The sequence below is a fragment of the Pongo abelii genome, chromosome 14 (genome assembly GCF_028885655.2).
Source record: "Pongo abelii isolate AG06213 chromosome 14, NHGRI_mPonAbe1-v2.0_pri, whole genome shotgun sequence".
NCBI classification, from domain to species: domain Eukaryota; kingdom Metazoa; phylum Chordata; class Mammalia; order Primates; family Hominidae; genus Pongo; species Pongo abelii.
This window is the reverse complement of record NC_071999.2, coordinates 118,936,611-118,961,992: the sequence shown is the minus strand read 5'-3', so window position 1 is coordinate 118,961,992 and position 25,382 is coordinate 118,936,611. Positions and strand designations below refer to the sequence as shown.

The 25,382-nt window shown below is 51.4% G+C and overlaps 1 protein-coding gene and 1 long non-coding RNA gene across 11 annotated transcripts in view; one reads left to right on the top strand and one right to left on the bottom strand.

Annotated features, from left to right (window-relative positions):
* ATP11A (ATPase phospholipid transporting 11A) overlaps positions 1 to 14,323 on the bottom strand; it is a 199,078-nt gene extending 184,755 nt beyond the window's left edge. For all 9 annotated transcript variants that reach the window (XM_024231048.3, XM_024231049.3, XM_024231050.3 and 6 more), the window contains exon 1: positions 13,879 to 14,323. In XM_024231048.3, coding sequence (XP_024086816.3) covers positions 13,879 to 13,917 — 39 coding nt within the window. In that variant the 5' untranslated portion in view covers positions 13,918 to 14,323. The remainder of the gene's footprint in view (positions 1 to 13,878) is intronic.
* An 18-nt stretch (positions 14,324 to 14,341) lies between these two features.
* Positions 14,342 to 20,974, top strand: LOC134759910 (uncharacterized). 2 transcript variants are annotated; one of them, XR_010136834.1, is made up of 3 exons: positions 14,342 to 16,564; positions 17,595 to 17,789; positions 20,349 to 20,974. It is a non-coding gene; the product is annotated as an uncharacterized LOC134759910 (long non-coding RNA). The 2 variants fall into 2 exon arrangements; XR_010136833.1 differs by having other exon boundaries at positions 14,342 to 17,027.
* Positions 20,975 to 25,382: the final 4,408 nt, after the last annotated feature.

Below are 25,382 nucleotides of genomic sequence, written 5' to 3'. Positions count from 1 at the left end.
CTCACTTCATAAACTCACTTTGCTGGTGAGACGCTGCGGAAAATGCCGGAACACAGCAAGGCCCTGAGCCACCGAGGCGGGGGCACTGCGAGACACACACACACTGCCCACTCTTCAAGCAAAGCCCTCAGACCCACGCCTCTGGCCGCCTTGCTCTCATGCACACGTGTTAGACAAGTTTAGTTATCGCTTTTGAAATCGAGTGGACCTGACAGGGGATAGATATCAGCAGGACGAAGAAAGCCCTGAGAGATGAGCCTGTCTCACAGAGAGAGAAGCCCGGCCAAGGCCACCCAGAGAGATGCACACACAACACAGCAGACAGAAGGGACAAGGAGCCCACAGAATACAAGAACCCTCCCTGGCACATTGGGCCCTAGGCCTGGCCACCTGAGGGCAGAGGGAGACACCACCACGCACCCCGTGTGCACATCTTCCGAGGCTCTGCTTCCCACTGGAACAGGCGGGGGGCAGGGCGGGGGGCCTCCGTGTGGTTGCTAAGGTGTCTGTACTTACAGGGGTTTTTTTTTTTTTTTTTTTGAGACAGAATCTCACTGTGTTGCCCAGGCTGGAGAGCAAAGGTGCGATCTCGGCTCACTGCAACCTCTGCCTCCTAGGTTCAAGCGATTCTCCTGCCTCAGCCTCCCGAGTAGGTGGGATTACAGGTGCACATCACCACGCCCAGCTAATTTTTGTATTTGTAGTAGAGACAGGATTTCTCCATGTTGGCCAGGCTGGTCTCGAACTCCTGACCTCAGGTGATCCACCCGCTTCGGCCTCCCAAAGTGCTGGGATTACAGGCATGAGCCACCGCACCAGGCTGTACTTATGAGTGTTTTTGCACACTCTGTGACAAGAGGAGGAATTGCTACTAGCAACGCCTGTCTCCATCCATCTCCTTAGGCATGTGTGCACTCATGAACCACCAGCTGGATAACCGCAGGCCCCGTCCACAGGACGCCGAGACACAAGCACAGTGCCGGGGTAACACTTGGAGGAAAAGGGTGACACGGAACCTACTCACACCTTGGTCCATTGCTGGGCTTATAAATGTGCTGACAGACAATTTTTTTTTTTTTTTGAGACGGAGACGGGCTCCGTCGCCCAGACTGGAGTGCAATGGCGCGATCTCCACTCACTGCAAGCTCCGCCTCCCTGGTTCACGCCACTCTCCTGCCTCGGCCTCCCAAGTAGCTGGGACTACAGAGCCTGCCACCACGCCCAGCTAATTTTTTTGTATTTTTAGTAGAGACAGGGTTTCACTGTGTTAGCCAGGATGGTCTCAATCTCCTGACCTCGTGATCCGCCTGCCTCGGACTCCCAAAGTGCTGGGATTACAGGTGTGAGCCACTGCACCTGGCCCTGACAGATAATTTTTTATAGGAAAAAAATCAGTGTGCTGAATATCCACTGTGGACCAGATCTTCCTCTGGGCACTTCCTTCAACATCTCTGGGATTCTCGGCATTTCAAAGGTCAGGGGAACTTGGTAAGTTTTCCCTCAAAGGGTAGAAGATTATTCCTGTATTCTATAACCTTTTAATCTTTAAGTCAAAACTAAACACAGCTTGACTGCCAAACTCCAGACACTGCCAAGATGCCTGGAAGTTAGTAGCCGTGCCTGAGCCTAACTGATGAGCACGCAGCAACAATATCTAATGCACCTGTAACTACCAGGCAACCTCCCAGTGTTCTCCTCCTGGCTGGGATGGGTCGCTGTTGCAGGGGACACGGAGAAATCATGGTAGAAAGGACCAAGGAGACGGCCACAGGTGGACTCGAATTTCTGTGTATTCCACATATTTGGGTGCCACTCCCATTCTCAGGTGGCCGCCGGCCACTCGTGCCCCCCAACGTCCTCCTGAAAGGGCCGCAGCGACTTGGGGTCGGCTGATCCCTCAGCAGCTGAGCCAAGCCCAGCCTCTTCCCCACAGCACTAACGTGGAAGTCTCACTACTCAGAGATACAGAGATAAGTGGGCGGGAGAAGCAGGTCCAAGCCCACGCCCGTGGGGATGGATTCAGGGGTAGTGGGGATGCTAGTGAACAACTGCCCTGGTTGTGTGGCATGGGGACAAGTCCTGAAGCAGCTGGAAGCTCCTCAGGGCGAGGAGGGTGACAAGCAGAACGGGGCACATAGAGGGAGTTGCGGGCCCTGGGTTCAGGACCGCAGGGTGGAGTGGCCGTGGAACTTGCCGTCTAAGCTCAGACACTTCTGCGAGTGAAGGGGATGCTATGGATAATTATTAATGATGCGAGGACAACAGGCACGACCTGGGGCTGAACTGGGCCAGGAGGGCGTTTGCTCACCCTTCACAGGGTGCAGACCACACCAGGGAGAACAAGGTCAGAGTCAGGCAGAAAGGCCTGCGCCCACCCACCACCCTCAGCACCCAGTGCCAATGAGACCCGGCTGCCCTGTCACAGGATGGCACGGTGCTCCTTCACAGGGCTGCTGTGAGGATCGAGCGAGGCTGTGGATACAACTCTTGGGGAAGGAAGGACCCGGCCTCCCAGACATGCCGGACGGCAGCCCCTTCTCTCTCTGGAGCAGGACCCGCCTGTCCCAGGCTGCCTCCCGGAGGTGCCCACAGCATGGACCACGGGTGCCTCTCATGCCAGCCTTTCCTGCCCTTCCCGTATTGGGGGTGAGCACACTAAGGACAGAGATGCCTTGCCAGGCTGCACGCTCTTTACATTGTTGTTGAACGTGTAATTTCCATCCTTGTTGAATGCATAATTCAACCAATTATGCCTTTGATCAAATCGTTTTTTTCACATGTAACAAACCTTCTCTTTAAAATCTTTTATCTTCCTACCAGGAAAAATGATCTTATTTTCGTTCCCTTTCCAAGCCAAAAAAAAAAAAAAAATTACCTTTGTCACATGAGATGTGACAAAAATTGGCAGCACTTTCCTGAGATATTTTTACAGCACTTTACAATGTGTTACATTGAAAAGCGTATGAAAAGTGTAATTTCATTGTATGAAATTACAAGGTTATTTTCCTGTCCATTAATAAAGATTCATTTGATCCTCACCACCCAGGACAGGGGAGACAGCAAAGGGCATGAGTTTCATTTTACAGCTGCTTCTGGAGGCGACATGAATGGCTCAGAGTAGAGCCAGGTGGGACACAGGCTCCCTGGCAGGAGGCTGCACAGGGGCCCAGTGTAGACCATCGTCCAGCCAAAGCACACGCGGATAAGGTGCTGGCAGGCTCAGCCTCCACCAATGACATCATCTGTGAAATGTGCTCCTTCCAACTCAGCAGAAGTAACAGGAACAGAAGTTAAAACCCTTCTTGCCCGCGGCAACCTGTCTTTGTTAAAATGTTTGCACATAAGGCACACACACTGTACTGTGCAGAGTTCACAACGGACCACCAACGCCAAGCGCAGCCAGCTGATGTCCTTCAACTCTGCAGCCACAGCCGGGGGAAATTTTGATACCAAATGATGTGTGACATAATACCACCTCCCAGGAAAAAGTGACTTATTTTACCGTCTCAATTGCAAACTTCTAATATGCCTTCCAAGAAGTGATCTGGTTCTGAAAGCCACAAAAAAATAAAAACCACAGAAACATGGGAAACATTTTGCCAAACAGGGGTAGAGGGTAGTTACTTAAACACGTTCAGAGTAAGAATTTGAAAATATATTCACCTAAGTGGTCTTTATCCTTGAGAATAACTAACTCATCTGAGTTGAGTGACAGAAAAACTGTAAGGAAAGGCACTTGCAAATAAGTGAAAATATGTCACTAACAAATTTCTGAATGTGAACACAAGTCACATTTGAAAGAACGACTTACACAATCTTTATTCACAGAAAAATCAGTTTCTTCCCACTCTACTTTGAAAATGGAGAACAATATTTAAAGGATTGGTTTAAAGACCAGGTACGGTGGCTCACACCTGTAATGCCAGTACTTTGGGAGGCCGAGGCAGATGGATCATTTGAGGTCAGGAGTTTGAGACCAGCCTGGCCAACATAGCAAAACCCTGTCTCTACTAAAAATACAAATTAAAAAACGAGCCAGGTGTGGTGGCAGGCGCCTGTAATCCAAGCTACCTAGGAGGCTGAGGCACGAGAATCGCTTGAACCCAAGAAGTAGAGGTTGCACTGAGCTGAGATAGCGTCACTGCACCCACTCCAGCCTGGGTGACAGAGTGAGACCTTGTCTCAAAAATAAATAAATATAAATAAAGATTGGTTTAAAGAGGCAACTAATGATTAATCTGCCCAAAGGGTTCACACATCAACCCTGGTTACAAAGGTAAAAGATGGCAGAGAAAGCCTAAAATTCCATCTCTTGACTCCCAGCCTGATGTCCCAGCATCCCTGCATGAGTGAGCCACATCACCCTCTCTCAGTTCCGGCTGCCAGGGCTTCCTTCTCAGGATATGTAATAAGGAGAAAGCTCTCCGGCTCTGCTGCAATTACAGCTGTGGTGAATTACAAACAAACACACCACGGGACAAAAGCACGCGGCAGCTAAGGCACCATTAGGTAACTCGCAAAAACAACCCAGCAGTTTTCTTTAGGCTCTGCAAGTCTCAACCAAACCAGAAAAGCCTGTGTCCTCCTTGGGATGGGGTGGGGTGGTCTCAGGCTTCGACGCAGCAGTGATGCGCCCAGCAACTCAGGCCAGTGGAGAGCACCGACCCTCCCCAAGTGGCCGTCGCTCCAGCAGAAGCGGTCCTCGGGAAACCAGTAGGCCAGGAGTCACAAGACTTCCAAAAAAGTGGGGAAATGTGGGGATGTATGTGCGGTCCTCTGCGTTCAAATCTCAGCAAGAAGTTCAAATTGTATCGAGGCTGCTGAGTGCGCCCGTGCAGCCACATCAGAGGAGCCTGCCTGTCCCAGGACAGGAGTCTTAACTTTAGCAGGGGCAGGGGCTCCCTTGAGAATCTAACAAAATTGGGAAACGCCTGCCTGGAAAGCAAAGGTCCTGCATGCCAGAGGTTGGCATGTTGTTTCCAGGGATCAGAGTCTAGTTCTTAAGAACTCATCATTTTAAAATGAAAGTAGTTTTAGGGCTGGGTGTGGTGGCACATACCTGCAATCCCAATACTTTGGGAGGCGGAGGTGGGTGGATCATCTGAGGTCAGGAGTTCGACACCAGCCTGGCCAACATGGTGAAACCCCATCTCTACTAAAAAAAAAAAAAAAAAAAAAAAAAAAAAAAAAAAAAAAAAAAAATACAAAAATTAGCCGGGCGTCGTGGCACAAATCCCAGCTACTCAGGAGTCTGAGGCAGGAGAACTGCTTGCACCTGGGAGGCAGAGGTTGCAGTGAGCCAAGATCAAGCCACTGCACTCCAGCCTAAGCAACACAGACTCTCTCTCAGAAATAAAAAATAAAATAAATAGTTTTAAAACTATGAGGAGGCCCTCAGAACTCTGGCTCTGGACACCAGGCTCCGGGGACAGGGCACTGCGGCTGCTCCCCCTGAATTCCCTTCCGAATCGCCAAGGGCAACCTCTTCACCACTGTGATTAACACTAATGACCTGGGGCCTCGGTGTTGGCCCAGCAGCTGTTTTCTGCGTGGCTTTTCTGTGCCAGGAACGTTCTAGGCACATGGGTGACACTGGAACATGGAAATGAACACGGCTGGGTGGCGTGTAGCGGGCAGTGGACGCCTCTTCCTGGGACAAGGGTGTTGATGGAGCGGGAAGAAAGGTCACTAGGAGCCCAGCGTGGCCCTGGGGAAGGCAGAGGCCAGCACGGGAGCCCACCGAGGGGCGGCCAGCCCACAGGACGCCGCAGGAAGCAGCCCACGGAAGGCCCCAGGGCTCCCAGAGGCTGCTGCGTGGGCCGCCCCTCAGCCCGGACACGCAAGCACCCACCTGGCCAGGCCCTCACCTCGTCCACCCTGCCACCCTGCGCGCAAGCACTGCGCCTCACACATCCTCCACCCGCCTCATCTACCCGCCAGCCTGCGCATGCACGGCGTCCAACCCCACTCTCTTTTTCTCAGCACCGTCGCCTGCGGTACACCCCAACACTCACTGTGGTGGTTTCCTGTGGGCCTCCCCCTATTCCAAGGGGGCCCCAGAGGGATGGGACTTGGGTCTCCGTCCTTCCTGGCTCACTGGCGTGTCTCTGAGCACACAGGCGCACTCGCTAACTGCGGCTGGGATCACATAAGCCCCACGGAGTCGCTGAGGTGGAGGGCAACGGCAGAGAGGGGCCCGGGGGAGGTGGGCCTGGGGGTGACGGAGACCTTGGTAAGGGAACTCCCCGCGGTAGGGACAGAAGAAACAGGAGAAGGAAGGACGGGTCAGCTACACGGGGCAACCTGCTAAAAAAACGGTAGCTGGAAGTCAAAAAATGAGCAGGGTGACAGTTGGGAAATGTGGGGTCTAAAATGGTGCCAACAGCAGGACGGCAAGCAGCAGGGCAAACAGTGTCACTCAGAGAGGGAGAAAGATGGGGCCGGAGCACACACGGGACTGGACTTTGGCAGAACTGGTCACTCGCCCCAACCGGAGGAGGCAAGGGCAGAGGCAGAAAGGCTGCTGGGCGTGGCAGGGGCGTTCCCGCCAGTGACCACCGCTCTCCCTGGGAGAGCAGGGCAAGGTCACCCACTCTCCACATGAAGAGGAGGGTGGGGAGAAGGTTCCGGAAAGCCCAAGGTGAGACGCAGTCTCCTTAAGAAGCCCAGAAGCATGGATGGTGATGCAGCCGCAGATCCATGTGCGCAACAAATACGCCCCGTGCACTGGGCACCCAGCGTACACGAGCACCGTGACCTGTCCCGTCACTGCACAGACCCACCAGGTGGGCACCATCATAGTCCCCACCTTGCAGATGGGGCACCAAGCGTACAGGGGGCAACCAACTTGCCAAGGCCGCGCAGCTGTCAGCCGAGACGGAACTTGAATGTGGGTCTGTCAGACTCCGATACCTAACCTCGTCACCTCTGGGATGTACCATTTTGTTCTTCTCAGATAATAATATCCAAGTGAAAGAGAAAATCATCCCTTATCTGATCTTCTTGAATTTCTACTCTGTAAAACTTGCTTGCTATTGATTTTCACTGCAAATAAATAGCATTTTTACCAGCATTTAACTTGGTTAAAAAAACATTTATAAGTCTGGGACTTGAGAATCTTTTATTAACCCTATTTCTATTGAACACAAGCACCAGAGAACAATTTGTATTTTGGGTTTCAGGGCTTAATACATCTGTAAATAGAGGATTTCATGTGCAGTTAAGCAACTATGTATTTTTGTTCATGGATTCAACACAATTTTAACTAATTGTAAACTGAAGACAGTGTTCCCATTCCTAGAAATTTAACTGACTATAGCCAAACCTAATAATACAAACTTTTTTCCCTCTGGGTTATTAAATTCACTCCCTGGCAAGAAATAAAAGCACCTCAAGATGCTTGTTCCTAATAAGCAGATATTCAACAGGGCTCCAAAAAGCAATGATTCAACCTTTGTGTAGACACAAAGGTGAAATTATGCATCTGGGCAGACTACTTTAGAATGTCCAGGTGGAAGACACGAGGCCCTGAAGACACGAAGGGTGCTTGGTGAATTCGTGTGATGAGCTGCCTGGTTAAACATTTGTTAATTATGAACACTTTACGAGTCTGTACTGCAGGCTTGCCACCACACTGCTGGAGACAGATTATTAGTCTTGGATTCTATGCCTCAGGATTCACTTATTTCAAATACCTGAAGACCTTGGCAGCTAAAGCAGCTTAACTTAGTGCTCCTGTGGTGTAGACTCCAGCAGCTGAACAACTGCAAGGCCCCACTGGATCGTCTAATCCTGGATTAGGAAAAGAAACTCCAAAATTATGTGGCATTTCTAAAGTTTTAAAACAGGGGCTGGCATAACTGAGTTAAATAAATAAATCTGTCTTTCAGAAGGGGCAACCTCACAGTTGAACACTGATGTTCACATTATACACTATTCGGTAATAAAAGAAGCAGATATGTATGCACGCATATAAATAGCTGGACTTTCTAGAAGGTTTAACACACTCTAATATAGCACTGCTTGAAGTTCTCGGGAAGCAAAAATGTTTATTTTTCTCTTAGAAAAAACTTATAACAGTTTGTGTTGAAAGTAATTATCTACTGTCAGCAAGGAAAGCCTTTAGATCTTTCAATGTTTTCTATCTTAGAAGGTTAGAAATATGTTAAGAAGCAAGAATGGTAAGGTAGAAACAAGCAGAAGCTTTGACAGGCAAAAGAACAAAACTAACAAGGAATATCTGGGCTGAATCATTGAAAAAAGATTATAGGACTATAACAAGACTGAGTTATTGACCCACAGAACTCTGAAGAAAAATCAAATGCCCTACATAGAGGCATGGAAGGGAAGAGGGAGGGAAGCGTCCTGCCCGGGCCGGGATGCTCAGCCTTACAGAGATTGAGGGCTGTTTTACCACAGCGTTGTAAAGCTTTCTGAATCCTACCTGAGCTCCACACCATGCTCAGTGTCAGGGTGCCCGGTTTACCTCTCCTGCAACTCACGATGCCAGCAGGCCGGGACCCACGGGTAGCTGAGCAGCAGAACTGGCAGCCCATAGGTTTGCTCTCTCCCCAGCCAACCCTACCCAGGGACTCAGCTATGTTAACAGCCAGGCATGACAAATGGACTGAGAGCTTCCCCATTCTTGGCTCTCCACCCAGATTACCTCATTCAACCCTCACAATAGCTATGAAATGAGTACTGCTCTTACCCTCAAAGGAGAAAACTGAGGCATAAGGAATTAAGCCACTTGCCCAAGGCCACATGGCTAAGAAGGGCACGGAGGCTCCCACTCAGCATTCAGGCCACTGCCCAGAGAGTATCTAAGAAAAGTATCTAAGCTACCTGCTGAGGCTGCCCTGGTTTCTCTCGTAACTTAAACTACCTGAATCGGTGTTGCCCACCTTACAACTCTGAAGAGGAAATGGAACTAGCTCTCCATCCACGCTGTTAAAAATACTCTTATTTATTTTGAGACGAGTTTCGCTCTTGTTGCCCAGGCTGGAGTGCAATGGTGCGATCTCAGCTCACTGCAACCTCCGCCTTCTGTGCTCAAGCAATTCTCCTGCCTCAGCCTTCTGAGTAGCTGGGATTACAGGCACCCGCCACCACGCCCGGCTAATCTTTTGTATTTTTAGTAGAGATGGGGTTTCACCATGTTAGCCAGCTTGGTCTTGAACTCCTGATGTCAGGCGATGCACCCACCTCGGCCTCCCAAAGTGCTGGGATTACAGGCGTGAGCCACCGCGCCCGGCCTAAAAGTGCTTTTAAAGTGTTACATCATGGAGATCAAACTACCCCATGGCACATGCGCTACCCCATGGCTCATATGCTACCCCACAGCACATACACTACTCCACAATACACACGCCAGTCCACGGCACACACGCTACCCCAAGGCCCCCACAGCACATACACCACCCCACAATACACACGCCAGTCCACGGCACACACGCTACCCCACGGCCCCCACAGCACATACACTACTCCACAATACACACGCCAGTCCACGGCACACACGCTACCCAACCACTCCCACAGCACATACACTACCCCACAATACACACGCCAGTCCACGGCACACACGCTACCCCACGGCCCCCACAGCACATACACCACTCCACAATACACACGCCACTCCACGGCACACACGCTACCCCACGGCCCCCACAGCACATACACCACTCCACAATACACACGCCAGTCCACAGCACACACGCTACCCCACGGCCCCCACAGCACATACACCACTCCACAATACACACGCCAGTCCACGGCACACACGCTACCCCACGGCCCCCACAGCACATACACCACTCCACAATACACACGCCAGTCAGTCCACGGCACACACGCTACCCCACGGCCCCCACAGCACATACACCACTCCACAATACACACGCCAGTCAGTCCACGGCACACACGCTACCCCACGGCCCCCACAGCACATACACCACTCCACAATACACACGCCAGTCCACGGCACACACGCTACCCCACGGCCCCCACAGCACATACACTACTCCACAATACACACGCCAGTCCACGGCACACACGCTACCCCACGGTCCCCACAGCACATACACTACTCCACAATACACACGCCAGGCAGTCCACGGCACACACGCTACCCCACGGCCCCCACAGCACATACACTACTCCACAATACATACGCCAGGCAGTCCATGGCACACACGCTACCCCACGGCCCCCACAGCACATACACTACTCCACAATACATACGCCAGTCAGTCCACGGCACACACGCTACCCCACGGCCCCCACAGCACATACACTACCCCACGGCACACACGCTCTCCACCCCGTCCCCTCCCCCCGTACCCACAGCACATACATCACCCCACAGAGCATACACCACCTCACGCCCCCCACAGCACATACATCACCCTACGGAGCATACACTACCCCACGGCACACACGCTTTCCCCCACGCCCGCCAGAGCACATACATCACTCCAGGGAGCATACACTATCCCAGGGCACACATGCTCTCCCCCAGACCCTCCCTGCACCCACAGCACATACACCACCCCACGGCACACACATTCTCCACCCCATCCCCTCCCCCTGCACCCACAGCACATACATCACCCCATAGAGCATACACCACCCCATGGCACACACGCTCTCCCCTATAACCCCCACAGCACATACATCACCCTAGGGAGCATACACTACCCCACAGCACATACACTACCCCACGACACACACGCTTTTCCCCGCGCCCCCCAGAGCACATACATCATCCCAGGGAGCATACACTACCCCACAGCACATACACTACCCCACGACACACACGCTTTTCCCCGCGCCCCCCAGAGCATATACATCATCCCAGGGAGCACACACTACCCCACAGCACATACACTACCCCACGACACACACGCTTTTCCCCGCGCCCCCCAGAGCGCATACATCATCCCAGGGAGCATACACTACCCCACAGCACATACACTACCCCACGACACACACGCTTTTCCCCGCGCCCCCCAGAGCACATACATCATCCCAGGGAGCATACACTACCCCATAAGCACAAGCACTCCTCATGGTATACAAATACGGCACCATTTACAAATACAAAATATCTCTGCATGGCTCCTGTCCATCCAAACACCCAAACCACCAGTAACACACAGTGTGGAGTACCCTGGCTACCCTGGCCTAACCTTCATCTGTTCGCTCACTCATTTGCCTCTGCTATCTCTCCAGAGTTAATCCACAATAAAATGCCTACAGCAATGTTTTCCAAGCACTTCTTTATCTTTTAGCCACCCTCACACATCAGAAGGAGCTGGAAAGCTTTCTTTGTCCCAGGAATTCTGACTATGTGGAAACCAAGAAGGAACAGGGCCTATTTATCTATCCTTTTAACAAAGTCAGTCACATAAGGAAACCATGAGGAAATACGAGTATTCAATCCCAGACTCTTTCTTCTGTAGCAAAAGGAAATATAATTTAGTCCTACATAGTGGACGATAACGAAATTACAAGAAAACAGATCATGACTGTTTCTGGAAAAAGTCAAATTAGTTTAATACCACAGACATGAACTTAAAATGATAGAGATGAATGGCTCTGTGTGTAAATATGGGTGAGGTAGCCAGATGAATACACTGCAAAAAACACATGTGGAATGAGAAAAACAGAAATAATACTATCCCACAACTCGTATTCCCGAGACGTTATCCAATAATGTATACGCTGGAAAAGTTCACTAAAGAACATTTACCCCTTAAATTAAAAGAAAACGTGATGCCATAAGCGTAATAATACAGCAAAGGGGAATTAAAAATGCTAGCTACGCAAACATATAGATCTATATAACAGAAAACAGCTGAAGGCCTGGAGAAAGGGAGTCAAGCATCAAAATTGGACGTCTGTCTGTCCCCCTCCCAAGATGAAGGGGTCAGGAACTGGCTGGGAAGGGGGGATTCTCCAAAGGGTTAGCCGGGCTGGCCCATCCATCTCTCATTTCTATGGAAAGAGGCTGCACATTAGCCCCACAACGTGACCCTCTTTTTTAACACTGAGTGTTAGAAGGGAACGGAATGAACTGGGAACACCGCAGGCAAAGTGAATGTTATTAGTCCCTTCCCTCTTCCATTTCGCTCGAAGGAAACAAAGCAGGAAAATAAGTTGTCTAGGGACCCACACTTCTGAGCGACACAACTGAGAACAGAAGCTTCCGCCCAATAAAGCATTTCTCTTACACTGCAGGTTACCTACAGTCACTGTGATTGGGTCTTCTATAGCGTTACCACAGTGAAACACAGGTTTACCACTCACATTAGGATTTGAACTGGGGGCTCGAGCACCATTGAGGGAGTAACACAAGGCTCCTGGAGCCAAGCCTTTCAAGATCTAGCATCGGAATCATCAGAATCACCAGGGGTGAGTTCTCTCCACTTAAGTAAATCAGGCTGACCTTCCTAAGGCTTCCCCGAGATCAGGAAACAATGTAAGGTGCACTCAAGTCTCCTTGACTCTCCGAGGTTTTTGGTTAATAAATAAATCCGGGGGAAAGCATTGATCTGGCATCCCCCACTGAAAAGAAACTTACCTATCTTTGGCCAAGGTCTCCTATTTAAAGAAAGCTCATAAGTATGAAAGGCTGCCTGAGGTAATTCCTATGCCAGGAAAGAACAAAGTTCCCATAATACTGCCCTCTCTAGTATCAAACCCGGTGCATGCGACTTCTCGAACCTGTGACTGACCACTGACCGCCAGCCTCTATGGAACAATGAAGCCTCTTGTGCAAGACAGTGGCAGGAAACGCTGTGCTTGGGACAGTTTTCTTCCTCTCCTACACACACACACACACCATTTTTTTTTTTTTTTTTTTTTTTTGAGACGGAGTCTCGCTCTGTCACCCAGGTTGGAGTGCAGTGGCTCGATCTCGGCTCACTGCAACCACCGCCTCCCGGGTTCAAGCGATTCTCCCGCCTCAGCCTCCTGAGTAGCTGGGATCACAGGCGCCCACCACCACGCCCGGCTAATTTTCGTATTTTTTAGCAGAGACGGGGTTTCACCATGTCGGTCAGGCTGGTCTCAAAATTCTGACCTCGTGATCCGCCCGCCTCGGCCTCCCAAAGTGCTGGGATTACAGGCGTGAGCCACCGCGCCGGGCCACACACCCCTTTTTACACCTAACGCCAGGGATTCCTGTTTCCCCTCCTCTGGTGTAAAACAAAATCAACTTTTCCCCTTCCGCGTCTTCCCTCCTGAGCTCTTCACTTGCTTATCACTGAAGGGGCAGATTCCAGAGGATCCCAAGAAGACCCCGGACTTCTGATCTAATTGGTTACTTTAAGGTAAAAAATAAAAAGATTCCAAACTCCGCTTCTGAATCCCCCAGGGGTGTTAAAGAACAAACACAATTGCTAGCTTTTTCTGCAGAAGTGTAACGTTTCCTCCCAATCCCTTAATCTTACACACACGGCTGCGCGGAAGCCGCATCTGAAGGTTCCTCCCCGGACCCGGGCCCCGGTGGGGTCGAAGTTGGCTCTCTCCCGGCGCCCGGTCCGCCGGGACAGCTGGAACCCCAGCCAGCTTCTCCGAGGGACCCCCAGGGCGCTGAGGGCTGGAAGGGGGCGCGAGGCGGCCGCGGCCAGGGAGCAGGTGGCCGCCTGGGGCGGGGGCCCCGCGCTGTGCCCACCTAGACCCCGTCGGAAGCCCCAGGGTGTCAACTCCGAGGCCCCTCCCCAGCACCCCGCTCGTCCCCGGGGGCGGTCAGCGTCCCAGACATTGGAGCCCTCCCGGGACCCCGGGGCTGGACCGGCCACAGGGTCCGGGCTGCGAGGCCGGCCCGCGTCTGCCTGGTCCCCAGGTCCCCCAGCCCGCGCCGGGAGCACTCACGTATCTGTGCACGAGCGTCCGCACGAGGCTGCAGTCCATGGCTCCTCCGGCCGCTCCCGCTCCGCCGTTCAGCGCCCCCGCGCCCGGCTCGGGGCGCCCATGGGCTCCGGGGTACTAGTGCGGCCGCGCCCCCCGCTCCGGTCACGGCCTCGGCGCGCCGGGCGGTGCAGGGGGCGGCCGCGGCCCCTCCGCGCTCATGCCCGGCCCGGCCGGCGAATGCTGGGTCCGCGGCCCCGCGCGTCGGCCCCTGCTCCACTGGCGGCAAGGCTGCTGCTCGGGGCCGCGCGCGCGCTCTGGCGCCTTCTCTCTCCCCGTCGGTCCGCCCGCTCGGTTGGGCTCGGCTGGAGCACCCCGGCCGCGGCGGAGCCTGCGCTCTGCTCCTCCCGAGTCTCCTCCTCCCCGGCCCGCCGCCCTCTGAAGCCTCCGGGCCCCGCTGGCTCCTGCCCCTGCTCCGGGCGCGCACGTCACCGGCGCAAGTGAGCATGCGCCCCGCGGCCGCAGCCCCCGCCCGCCCCACGCCCACACCCGCGCTCGCACCCGCGCGCCAGCCCTGCCCCCTCGCGCCTCGGCCGTGGCCCCAGACCCTGGGGGCAGAGGGCAGAAAGCAGAGGTCAGAGGCCGCGGGGAGGAACCCCCTGTTGCTTCCGCCTCCCGGGGCGCAGGCGCGGGGCGCGGCGGGGAAGGGACTCAGCACTGGGGGAACCCGGAGTTTCAGCCAGGGTCCCAGGGCTTCCTTCCCGGGTTCCTGACGGAAAACTTTTCTCCTCCGCCCGGAAGCCTCGATGGGGCAGTGAGAACGCGGGGCGAGGTGGCAGTGTGGGAGGGGGCCGCGGGGAGAGAGCGGGAGTCCGGCTGGGTGGGAGATCTCCTAAGGCGAAGCTGGGTCTCGCCCCAGCGTGGCGCCACCCACCCGCAGGCTTTTCCCGCTCTGCAGGTGGAGAGACACAGGGACGCTCCTCAGGTGGCTGCCCCGGGCTGCCAGCCTGTCAGTGGGAGGGGAGAGTGCAGACAAGAGGCCCCTGGTTCCGAAACCCCTCTGTCCCTCTGTCCCCAAAGCTGCGACAGCAGAAGACACTTAGGCAGCCTGAGGGGTTGGTGAACCACAGAGGAGCTCAGCTTCGCCTGGTCTCCAGCTCACGGTGGCATGTCCTTAATGCTGCTGGCTTTGAACTGGACTGAGAACTGTTTACCACACAAACACCACCATTTCAATCCCAGAGAATGCCTGTTTTCCCTAGGGTGACCTGGCGGGGTAACACTTGTTCTCTAATTCCACGGTCAGCCTTGACCTAATTGAGGTACTTGACTTAATTGAGGTACTTGGTTTCCAACTTCCTGTCTTGCTGCCACAGATAATCACTGACGAAACCAAACAGGCAACACCATTTGGTGGCCTGTGGAGAACCCTGCACCGTCTGGGTCCTAGGAATGCAATTGAATATGAATGTTCTCCCGAGTGCTTGTGGAAGAGATGGTGTTGGCCACTTTTTAGACGAAGAGAAATGAGTACTAGTGAACGTTAATCATAGTGACTAAACAGTAAACGGGTCCCATTTGTTGTCGGCTAAAGCACCGATTCTTCATTTTCCATCCCAGCCTGTCCTGCTCCGGCCTGCCCTGTGCTCAGGAAGCTGGTGGTCCCCCTCAGTGGATCTTCACCCACAGGGACACCTGCTGCAGACCAGGTAGGAGAGAGGCAGGGGCCTCCTCCCCTCTCCTTCCTGGCCTGGCCCCACACCCGCCAGTGTTGGTTTCCCTATGTGGCTACGATTCTTCCTGGGTGCCCTTTCCATTGCATAACTCCTCCAGGCTCTACGAACAGAACTTCTCCCCGCCCCCAAGCCTCTAAGGGTGAGACATGTTGTCGGTCTGCCATTGTTGCTGGTCCCTAAATAGCAGCACCCTTTGAAGAATCCTTGAACCATGACCGCACCGCAACAAACAGTCCTTCATCAAACTGGCTTCCAAATCCCCTCCCAAGAACACCTTCAGTTTCCTGCAAGAACCCTGACTGCTGGAGCCAGATTTTGACTAAGCTTCTACGTTGTAAACTGTGACTGTGGGATTGGGGTTGAGGCGCAATCAGAGGTTGTATAAGGCACTAGATCAAGGCTGCCTGTCTGTCAGGAGTATGCTTTATTCAGTGGTAAATGTGAATTGTTTTTCATTCTGTCGTGAATACTCTTGGTTGCCAATGCAGCAGCCATGCCCTCTCTATCCTTGCTGGTTCAGGTATCCACTCTGTGTGGCTAAGGGTAAACTCTGTCTCTTGAGAAAATCTTGATAACTCCATTTCTCTTTCCAACGATTGGCTTCAAACAAGCTCAAGTCAATGAGTCCCAACAGGAAGCCTGCTGGGGGTTGTCTGGCAAAGGTTTTCTCACTCCTACAGGAACATAAAGAGGAAATGCTCCTTTTTCCCTGGTGGATGTTGCATTCCCTGTCTGGATGCAATGCCTGGTGCTCCGCAGCCCTTTGCACCCACGAGAGAAGGTGGCCGGAAGAGCATCTTCACCCTGGGGTGGCCGCCTGGGAAGGTGAGAAGAGCAGAAGTCCTTGGTGGCACAATCAGGCAATTCACCAAAATCCTGCTGCCCTCACCTGGAATTTCCTGCTATGAGAGACATCTCCGTTTAAACCACATGAGCTGGATTTTCTGTTTCTAACACATGTCAGCATCTTCACGGTAAATCTAAGAAAAAAAAATCAGGACTATTAAAAAACAAAGTCCAACTCACCCTGTGCTATGGTCTGAAAGTGTCCTCCCAAATTCACATGTGGAAACCTAATCCCAAATACCTAATCCCTAATCCCAAATATTAAGAGGTGGGGGCCTTGGGAGGTAATTAGGAATGGGATTAGTGCCCTTTAAAACTGAGGTTTTTGGGAGCCTGCTTGCCCTTTCTGCCATATGAAGATGCTTAGAAGAGGCCTTCTATGAGGCAGAGAACTTTTCTCAGATGCCAGATCTGCTGGGACCTTGATCTTGGATTTCTCAGCCTTCAGAATTGTGGGAAGCAAATTTCTGTATGTATGAATAGCCATCTAAAGGATTTTGTTACAGCAGCCTGAGCAGACTAAGACACCCTGTGAGTCAGTTATTTTTGACTGTGTCATGAGTGACCGCGAGTGCAGGAGCTGAAACAGCAGTGAGTGGGTTACCATTTCTCAGGACCCTGCGGAATTGGTGGGATGGTGCTTCTGCTCCACCTGTTGTTGGCTGGGATTGTCCTGCAGCTGCATTCTTCTGGGGGCTCAGCTGGGGCTGGAAGGTTCCTGTGGCTCTAGTCACATAGCTGGGATCTCAGCTGGGGTGATAAAACACTGGGGGCAGGCCAGCCTTGCTGTCTCTCTCTCTGGCTTCTCATTATTCAGTGGTCTAGCCTGAGTTTTTTACATGGCAGCTCAGGAGGGTCAATGTGGATACTATACAGCCTGTAAGACCTGGGTTTGGAAGTCCGAGAATATGACTTCTACCATGTTCTACTGGTGAATATAAATTCCAAGGCCAGCCTAGATTCAAGGATAAGGACATAGATTTCACTCCTTGATGGGAGGGTCCCATGTACGGACAGGGATCCTTATGAGGGATTATGAGAACTCCTCCTAATCCTTATGAGGGATTATCATACAGAGAATTTATGGGGGATCATCTTTGGAAATAATCTACCATAGACTGACTAAACGATAATGTAATGTGTTGGTGCTCCTCACAGTGAGTTCAAAAGTGAAATGAATGCCAAAAACTCCAGGGCCTGCAAGTTTCTTCCTTCACATCCAAGCGGAAGGAGAGACTTCACAGTGATGGACCAGCTAAGTCATATGCCCACTCCTGCCCAGTCTGTCACGCGAGTAGCAGAGTCCCTGAGATGATCGGCTTAGGCCCGAGGTCGGTGCACATCACCAAACTGGTAAGTGTCCAAGGGGAATGAAATTGTCTTCGCCTCAAGTAACCAGGACCTACCCCTGACCCACTGCGAGCACAGCTGCTTCACAGTGCTGGAGGGATGGGATGAATGAGGAGGAAGCAACAGCTAGGAGGCCAACCCCAAGACTTGAAATTGTGGGTTTGCAAATGGGTGCTTCAGGTGACACCCTGGCCACACCCTCACCTACACACAGACTCATAAACACCTATCCTGCATTCCTCCCTCCACCTTTCTTTCCAAAGAAATCTTGGATTCTTTGGCCCCTAAGTGAAAAAAACTGGGGGGAAATAAGGGAGTGGGGACAAAAAAATGAGGTCTTCCTGTAAAGACAGTTCAGAAGAATTATTGCACCGAGACCTGAAATGACAAACCTAAAGCCAGAGCCAGCTGCTGTAGACACAGATCCAGGAAGTGTGAATCATTAATGAGTGTCATTTTGGTGCTAGAAAGAGCTATTACCTGAGGGCAGTGACTCAAGCTGGGCCTCCGAGGGCAAACAGCCTTGCTCCTCCAAGTTACTGGCCCATGCCGTGCACATGCGTGTCTTCAGTCGCTATCCCCACAGGTTCAGAATTACCTAGGTGACCATCTCCCCAGGGATTGGTCCTAAAGTTTTTTTTTCCTTTGAGACAGGGTCTTGCTCCGTCTCCCAGGCTGGAGTGCAATGGTGTGATCCAGGCTCATCACAACCTCCGACCCCCAGGTTCAAGCGATTTTACTGCCTCAGCCTCCCCAGTAGCTGGGATTACAGGCACCCACCACCACACCTGGCTAATTTTTGTATTTTTGGTAGAGATGGGGTTTCACCATGTTGCCCAGGCTGGTCTTGAACTCCTGACCTCAGGTGGTCCACCTGCCTTGGCCTCCCAAAGTGCTAGCCACTGCACCCAGCCCCTAGAGTTCTTCAACGGCAGAAATGTCACTTTCTGCCCCTCCGCAGGCCATTCTCTAACCTCCCTGGTCCCTTGGTCTTGAATCTTCTGCCCCACCCCATGTTTGGCCCCCTCTTAGTCACTCTCAGATGCCATCTCTCCCTACACCTGCCTGGGTTCTGGCTGGGTTATCATTAATCACTCCCCCGCTTAGCATTCCTAATGGCACCACTTAGTAAAGCTTTTTATTTTTCCACAGCAGTATTTCTCAACCCCCGTTATAGATTAAACTCACTTAGGGAATTTTTTTTTAACCAATAGCACTTCCCCAGGCTGGGCTCACGCCTGTACTTCCAGCACTTTGAGAGGCCAAGGTGAGACAATTAGGCAACATAGCAAGACCTCATCTCTACAAAAAAACACAAAAAAATAAAATTAGCTGGGCATGGTGGCCCACACCTGTAGTCCCAGCTACTCAGGAAGCTGAGGTAGGAGGATTGCTTGAGCCCGGGAGGTTGAGGCTGCAATGAGTTCTGATCATGCCACTGCACTGCAGCCTGGGTGACAGAGTGAGACTGTCTCAAATAATAATACTAATAAAATAGCACTTCCCAGGCAGCGTTTCTCCAGACACTTTGACTCAGTTGGTTTAGAGTGGGATCCAAGCTTTTGTAAAACCTCCCAGTGTAGCAGGTTTCTAACTCGTTCATCTCAATGTCTGTCTCCCACCTGAACGTGAACCTATTGGATGATCAGTTATCATCAGTTATCAACCTTTCTCTCCTCAGGCGTAGCGTGGTGCTCGACAGATGCTGAAAGAATTAGTTAAACTGCTATTTTAGCTGATGAGCGTTAACAAAATGAAGAGCATAAGGTGTGAGCACTTGCAGAGTGAAAAGTGCCCCGTGCAAGGCCATCCATCCCGCATGACTCCTGTCACCAGGAAGGAGAGCTGTGGAGAGTGAGGTCCTGCTCAAACGCCCCCTGAGATCATTTGCCATGCTCTGCCAGGCCATTTGTCCTGGAACGTGACGTAGAACATTGTCTTCTGTTACGGGAAAGGGCCACATATGCAACATGGCCCTCAAATGCCGAAGGAGCTGAGAAACCAAAGAATAAGCCAGACCAATGAAATCTGTCAGTAAAGGGTGTTTTATTGGGGGAACTTACAGACAGAAGCATGGTCTTGGATGGCTGGAGGACAGGTAGGTCTCTGGCCATATCACCCCAGACCCAGGGCTCCTGAGCCGTAGGGAAGAGGTATAAGTGCTCTTTGCAAGACAACTAAAGGCAGCCCTTCAGAATAGGCAAGAGTGGTAGATGCGTCATGGCCCATAATTTGTGGGATCACATCAAGGCCGACATGTTCATACACCAGGGACAGGAAATCACATAGGAATTGGGAGATGCTCAGAGGACTGGCACCGGTCTGAATTCAGCATGGTGGATCAGCACCCGAGAGGAGTCACTACTGACTGGCCCCACATCTCCCTGTGCCCAGGAGGAGTTTGTGGGGCAGGGCCTGTGATTATTTTTGAAAATCTAGTTTAATTTGGTCATTACATTGGTGTCAAACATGGAATAAGTTAAATTTCATTGTACTTCTTAATAAAAAAATATGAATGGCATGAGTGCCAATCTCAAAGCATAACAACATTTAATCTTCCAGACAATGCTGGTGTGAGCTCCGCTGAGAAAACTTTCACCGCATCTGGGGATTCCTGTGAGTTCCACTGTGAAAACTTTCACCGCATCCTGGGATTCCTGGACATGCCTGGGTTTAGTTGTCAGGGGATCTCATATTTGTTACTTTCACACCCATCCTGAGACACCATGAGTTCTTCAATTGTGCACCTTTGAGACTTTTGTCTCCTCTGTCACTTGAAGTCTTTTTCTTCTTAAAGTTTCTTCCTTCAGGTGTTCAGATGCAGGTCAGGAGCGAGACTGGATAAGCTGTGGTCTCCAGGTCTTTTCTCCTCGACAATGAGAGATCATTGGCTCCGTTTCACACCTGACAATAGGTAATCATGCAAAGTGGTTGCTTGTCCCAAAGCGAGCCTAATCAGGATTAATTTTGCTTCTCAATGTCCCATTTGCTTTTTATTTCTCAGTGAGAATACAGGAAAGGAAAGTATGCTAAGAATTCTTTTTCTATTTGTTTTGTACACTCCCTTCTCCTTTGTTTTACTTCTCTAAAGGATCAATGATTTTAATTCCAGTTTTCTTCCAGAAAAAAAAACTAAGTTCTGTAGTGCTTAAAATTACCAATAAAGTAATGAAAGCAATTTGTTGGAATCATCTGTCTGAACAGTAACTTTAATATAGACTATTATAGCTCCTCTCCAACAAAGATGATACGGTATCTGAAATAAGAGGTGGATGATAATTAGAAATTTAGCATTATTCAAAGTAATTCGTAACTTTGCTCAAGCAAGTTGCTTGGATATTACATAACATCACTTTAATGAATGTTCAATTTATGAAAACCAAACTTTTTACTTTTAAAGGTGAAACTAAACTGTTTACTTTCTACAAACTGAAAACTCACCCCTTTGCTTTTTTTTTTTTTTTTTTTTTGAGAGAGTCTTGCTCTGTTCCAGGATGGGGTGCAATGACGCGATCTCGGCTCACTGCAACCTCTGCCTCCCAGGTTCAAGCAATTTTCCTGCCTCAGCCTCCCGAGTAGCTGGGATTACAGGCGCCTGCCACCACACCTGGCTAATTTTTGTATTTTGAGTAGAGACAGGTTTCACCGTGTTGGCCAGGCTGGTCTTGAATTCCTGACCTCGTGATCCGCGTGCCTCGGCCTCCCAAAGTGCTGGGATTACAGGCGTGAGCCACCGCGCCTGGCCACCCCTTTACTTTTTTAAACAGAAAGATAAAATGGTTTCCCTTAAAATATTTTTCATCTATTGTAACTTATAAGAATACTTAAATATTCTTAGATAACTGGAAATTATCTCAGTCTACTCAAAAAGCCAAAAAAGTATGAAAAAAAAGTAATGGTTTTGAATATATGCTGCTAAGTGAAGCCAGACTCAAGGGGCAAATATTGTAAGAGTCCACTGATATGAGATCCCCAGAGAGATAAAATCCATAGAGACAGAAAGTATAATAGAATGGGGCTTGACAGGGGCTGGGGTAAGGGAGGATTGGACAGTAAGTATTTAATAGGCACAGAGTTTCAATTTGGGATGATGTGAAAGTCCTGAAATGGATGGTGGTGCTTGTACAACAGTGTGAGTGTCTAATACTTCATGCCACTGAACTGTGCACTTAAAATGGTTAAAATGGCAAATTGTATGTTATGTATATTTTACCAAGTTAAAAAAAAAAAATGCTGTTTCCAGAACCAGAGATAACTTTTTTTTTTTTGAGACGGAGTCTTGCTCTGTCGCCCAGGCTGGGATGCAGTGGTGCAATCTCAGCTCACTGCAAGCTCCGCCTCCCAGGTTCATGCCATTCTCCTGCCTCAGCCTCCCAAGTAGCTGGGACTACAGGCGCCCGCCACCACGCCCAGCTAATTTTTTGTATTTTTAGTAGAGACGGGGTTTCACTGTGTTAGCCAGGATGGTCTCGATCTCCTGACCTCGTGATCCACCCACCTTGGCCTCCCAAAGTGCTAGGATTACAGGTGTGAGCCACTGCGCCCGGCCCAGAGATAACTTTTTACGTTAATGTTCAGTTATTCTGAGTTGCACTTCAGAAGACAGAGCTCATGAAGAAGAAAGCTCTTAAAAAACAAAACCAGTCAGGAGTTCAAGACCAGCCTGATCAACATAGTGAAACCCCATCTATACTAAAAGTACATATATATATATATATATATATATATATATATATATATATATATATTTTTAGCCGGGTGTGGTGGCGTGTGCCTGTAATCCCAGCTACTCAGGAGGCTGAGGCATGAGAATCACTTTGAACCTGAGAGGCAGAGGTTGCAGTGAGCCAAGATCACCCCACTGCACTCCAGCCTGGACGACAGAGTGAGACTCTGTCTCAAAAAAAAAAAACAGCCAGTCACAGTAGCTCACATCTGAAATCCCAGCACTTTGCAAGGCCGAGGCAGGCAGGAATTGAACCCAGGAATTCGAAAGCAGCCTAGGCAGCATAGAAAGACCCTGGTCTCTACAAAAAATAAAAAATTAGCTGGGTGTGGTGGCTCACACCTGTGGTGCCAGCTACGCAGCAGGCTAAGGTGGGAGGATCACCTGAGCCTGGAAGGTTGAGGCTGCAGTGAGCTGTGATCATGCCACTACACTCCAGCCTAGGCCACAGAGCAAGACCCTATCTCAAAACAACCACAAAAACAAAACAACATCAACGAGACCAATTTCTGCCTTAGTAACACACATGAAGAAAAACTCTGATGCCGCTGTAGTTGTGTTGGCAGCCCACAACCTCACCACGTTGAATGTCGTGATACAAGCTGCACCGGTGCATGCTTCAGCTTGGATAACTTTAAGGGGGAGACAGAAGCTGGTGCTGGAGACCTGGCCATGTGCCAGGAATCTCACACCCACCTCTGTGCACTTCTGTAAATGGACGGCAACACGAGTGGTGGGCTCCACTGCTCCGGTTTTTCTGATGAGGAAACCTAAGTCCAAAATCCCACTGCTTGAAGACAGTGAAGGCAGGAATCACCCCTGGGCCAGCTGGATCCCAAGGCCACCACAGGCTTGTGGCTGGATCACCTGTCCCCTAATCACGGCCATTACCCAGCCCAGTCCCTGCGGTCCGCTGGGCTGACCCACCTCAGGACAGCTGGGACCCACAGTGGGTGTTGTTGGTCTCTGGCACATACCTGCTTCTCCCTCACTCCCCCACTTCCCTCCAAGGCCCATCTTGCTAAGATGGAACAAAAGGGAATTGAGAACATCGGCTCTGCAGTCAGGGGAGGGCACATTGCGTCCTGCAGCAATGCCTCAGCCTGCCGAGGCCCCTGCTTGCCTGTCTGTAAACTGGGCACAATCATGCCACCTACTTCTTGGATCCACAGAAAAAGACTTTGCCTGAGGCCGGGCACTAGGGGCCACCTTCCCCAAGCGCACTCCTCTCATCTGTTCTGATGGGTCTCCCTGGCTTTCCCCGCCTTGTCCTGGGAAGGCCCTGGCCCAGGTCCATCTCTTCCTTGAGGTCCAGGGCGGGACACTCTCCTGCCCTGCTGCCCTCCTGTGGATGTGGAAAGCAGGATGCCAGTGCCTCCCGGCCTGGGTCCCAGGGCCGTGCATTTCCCCACCGCTCGATGACTCCTGACACCCACGAGCACTGGTCTTGCCTCCAGGGCACCTCTCCTGAGACCCTGGCCCGCCCACCATTTGCTGCAGTGAGCAGGGCAGAGGCAGGAGGGGCGGAGGGCATTGCCCACCCCTGCTGTTCGTCCACACTTGGCAGCATCAGTCTGGGAAAAACGGAGAGAGGTTTAGGCAGGTCCAGGAGACAGGCCTCCCCTTCCACGTGTCTCCGCACTCGCCTTTTATTAAGCACTGCTGCGGCTCACTGTCCAGTGGAAGGTGTTGAGAAGTGCATGGACCGAGGACAAACAGGCTTGGGCTTGGTCCTACCTGAGACGCTGGCACCCTGCGGGAGAGGGGAGCCCGGCACCCACCTCACTGCCTTCAAGCATGAAACAGGAGTGATGGGCCTGGCCCAGGGTGATGAGGAGAGCCAGATGGGCCGAGGCTCTGGAAGGTAAAGGGCTCTGCGGCGCGTTTCCCCAGCTGGAGGGAAGATGGTCTGGTGGGTGTGGTTAGTATCAGGGAGCAGAGAGACCCCAGCTGAATGATAGAATCTGTATAAAGTGGCCGGCAGGCTGGCCAGTGCACAGTTTGCTCAGCAAGGGTTTTTCCTTTCTGCTTGGTCCCCTCCATCGGATGCACAGGACCTGTATTCTCCTGGTTGCTGTAGTCCAGCGGCAGGTTCCTGATAGCTCACACCCCTGCTGAGGTTCCACACAGTTTTCAAATTGCAGCCACAGCCTGGAGCCCTCCCCAGCCCGTACCTTGCAGCTGTAACTGCTTCTGTCTCCCTGAGGCACTCCTGTGACCTTTATAGGTCAGGCAACCTTGTGGCTGGTCCCATGACGCAGCCCAAGCTCGGATCAGCGGCTCATCACAGGGTTCATCACAGGGGCCTCCCTCCAGAACTGCCGGGCCCATCTTCAGGGAAGAGGCCCAGGCACGTGTATCTTTCAGAGGCTGACACCCTGGGTAAGAGTCTCTGCATTGAGCAACCCAGAACCTCGCCTCTGGTGAGTTCATCCTAACAAGGTCCCAGGATGCATGGATATTCAGGACCACCTGGAGTTGGGCCTCAAACCTTGGTTCAGCTCTCAGATCACTCAAGACTGCTGCAGGAGGCTCCCGTCTTCTTTGTAGGTAATATTTCAATGGGTCAGAAACAACCTTCTGATTGGGAATGGAAGAAGAAAGGCATCGAACGGTTGGTTTTCTTCTGTGTAATCCAAAAGGGTACACCAAGAGTTTATTTTCTGTATTACAATGAAACTTTGTAAAAACTTTATTTTAATTTTAGCCAAAGAAATGCTTTTTTTTTTTTTTTTTTTTTTTTTTTTTTTGAGATTGATTCTTGCTCTGTCGCTCAGGCTGGAATGCAGTGGTGTGATCTCGGCTCACTACAACCTCTGCTTCCCGGGTTTAAGTGATTCTCCTGCCTCAGCCTCTAGAGTAGCTGGGAT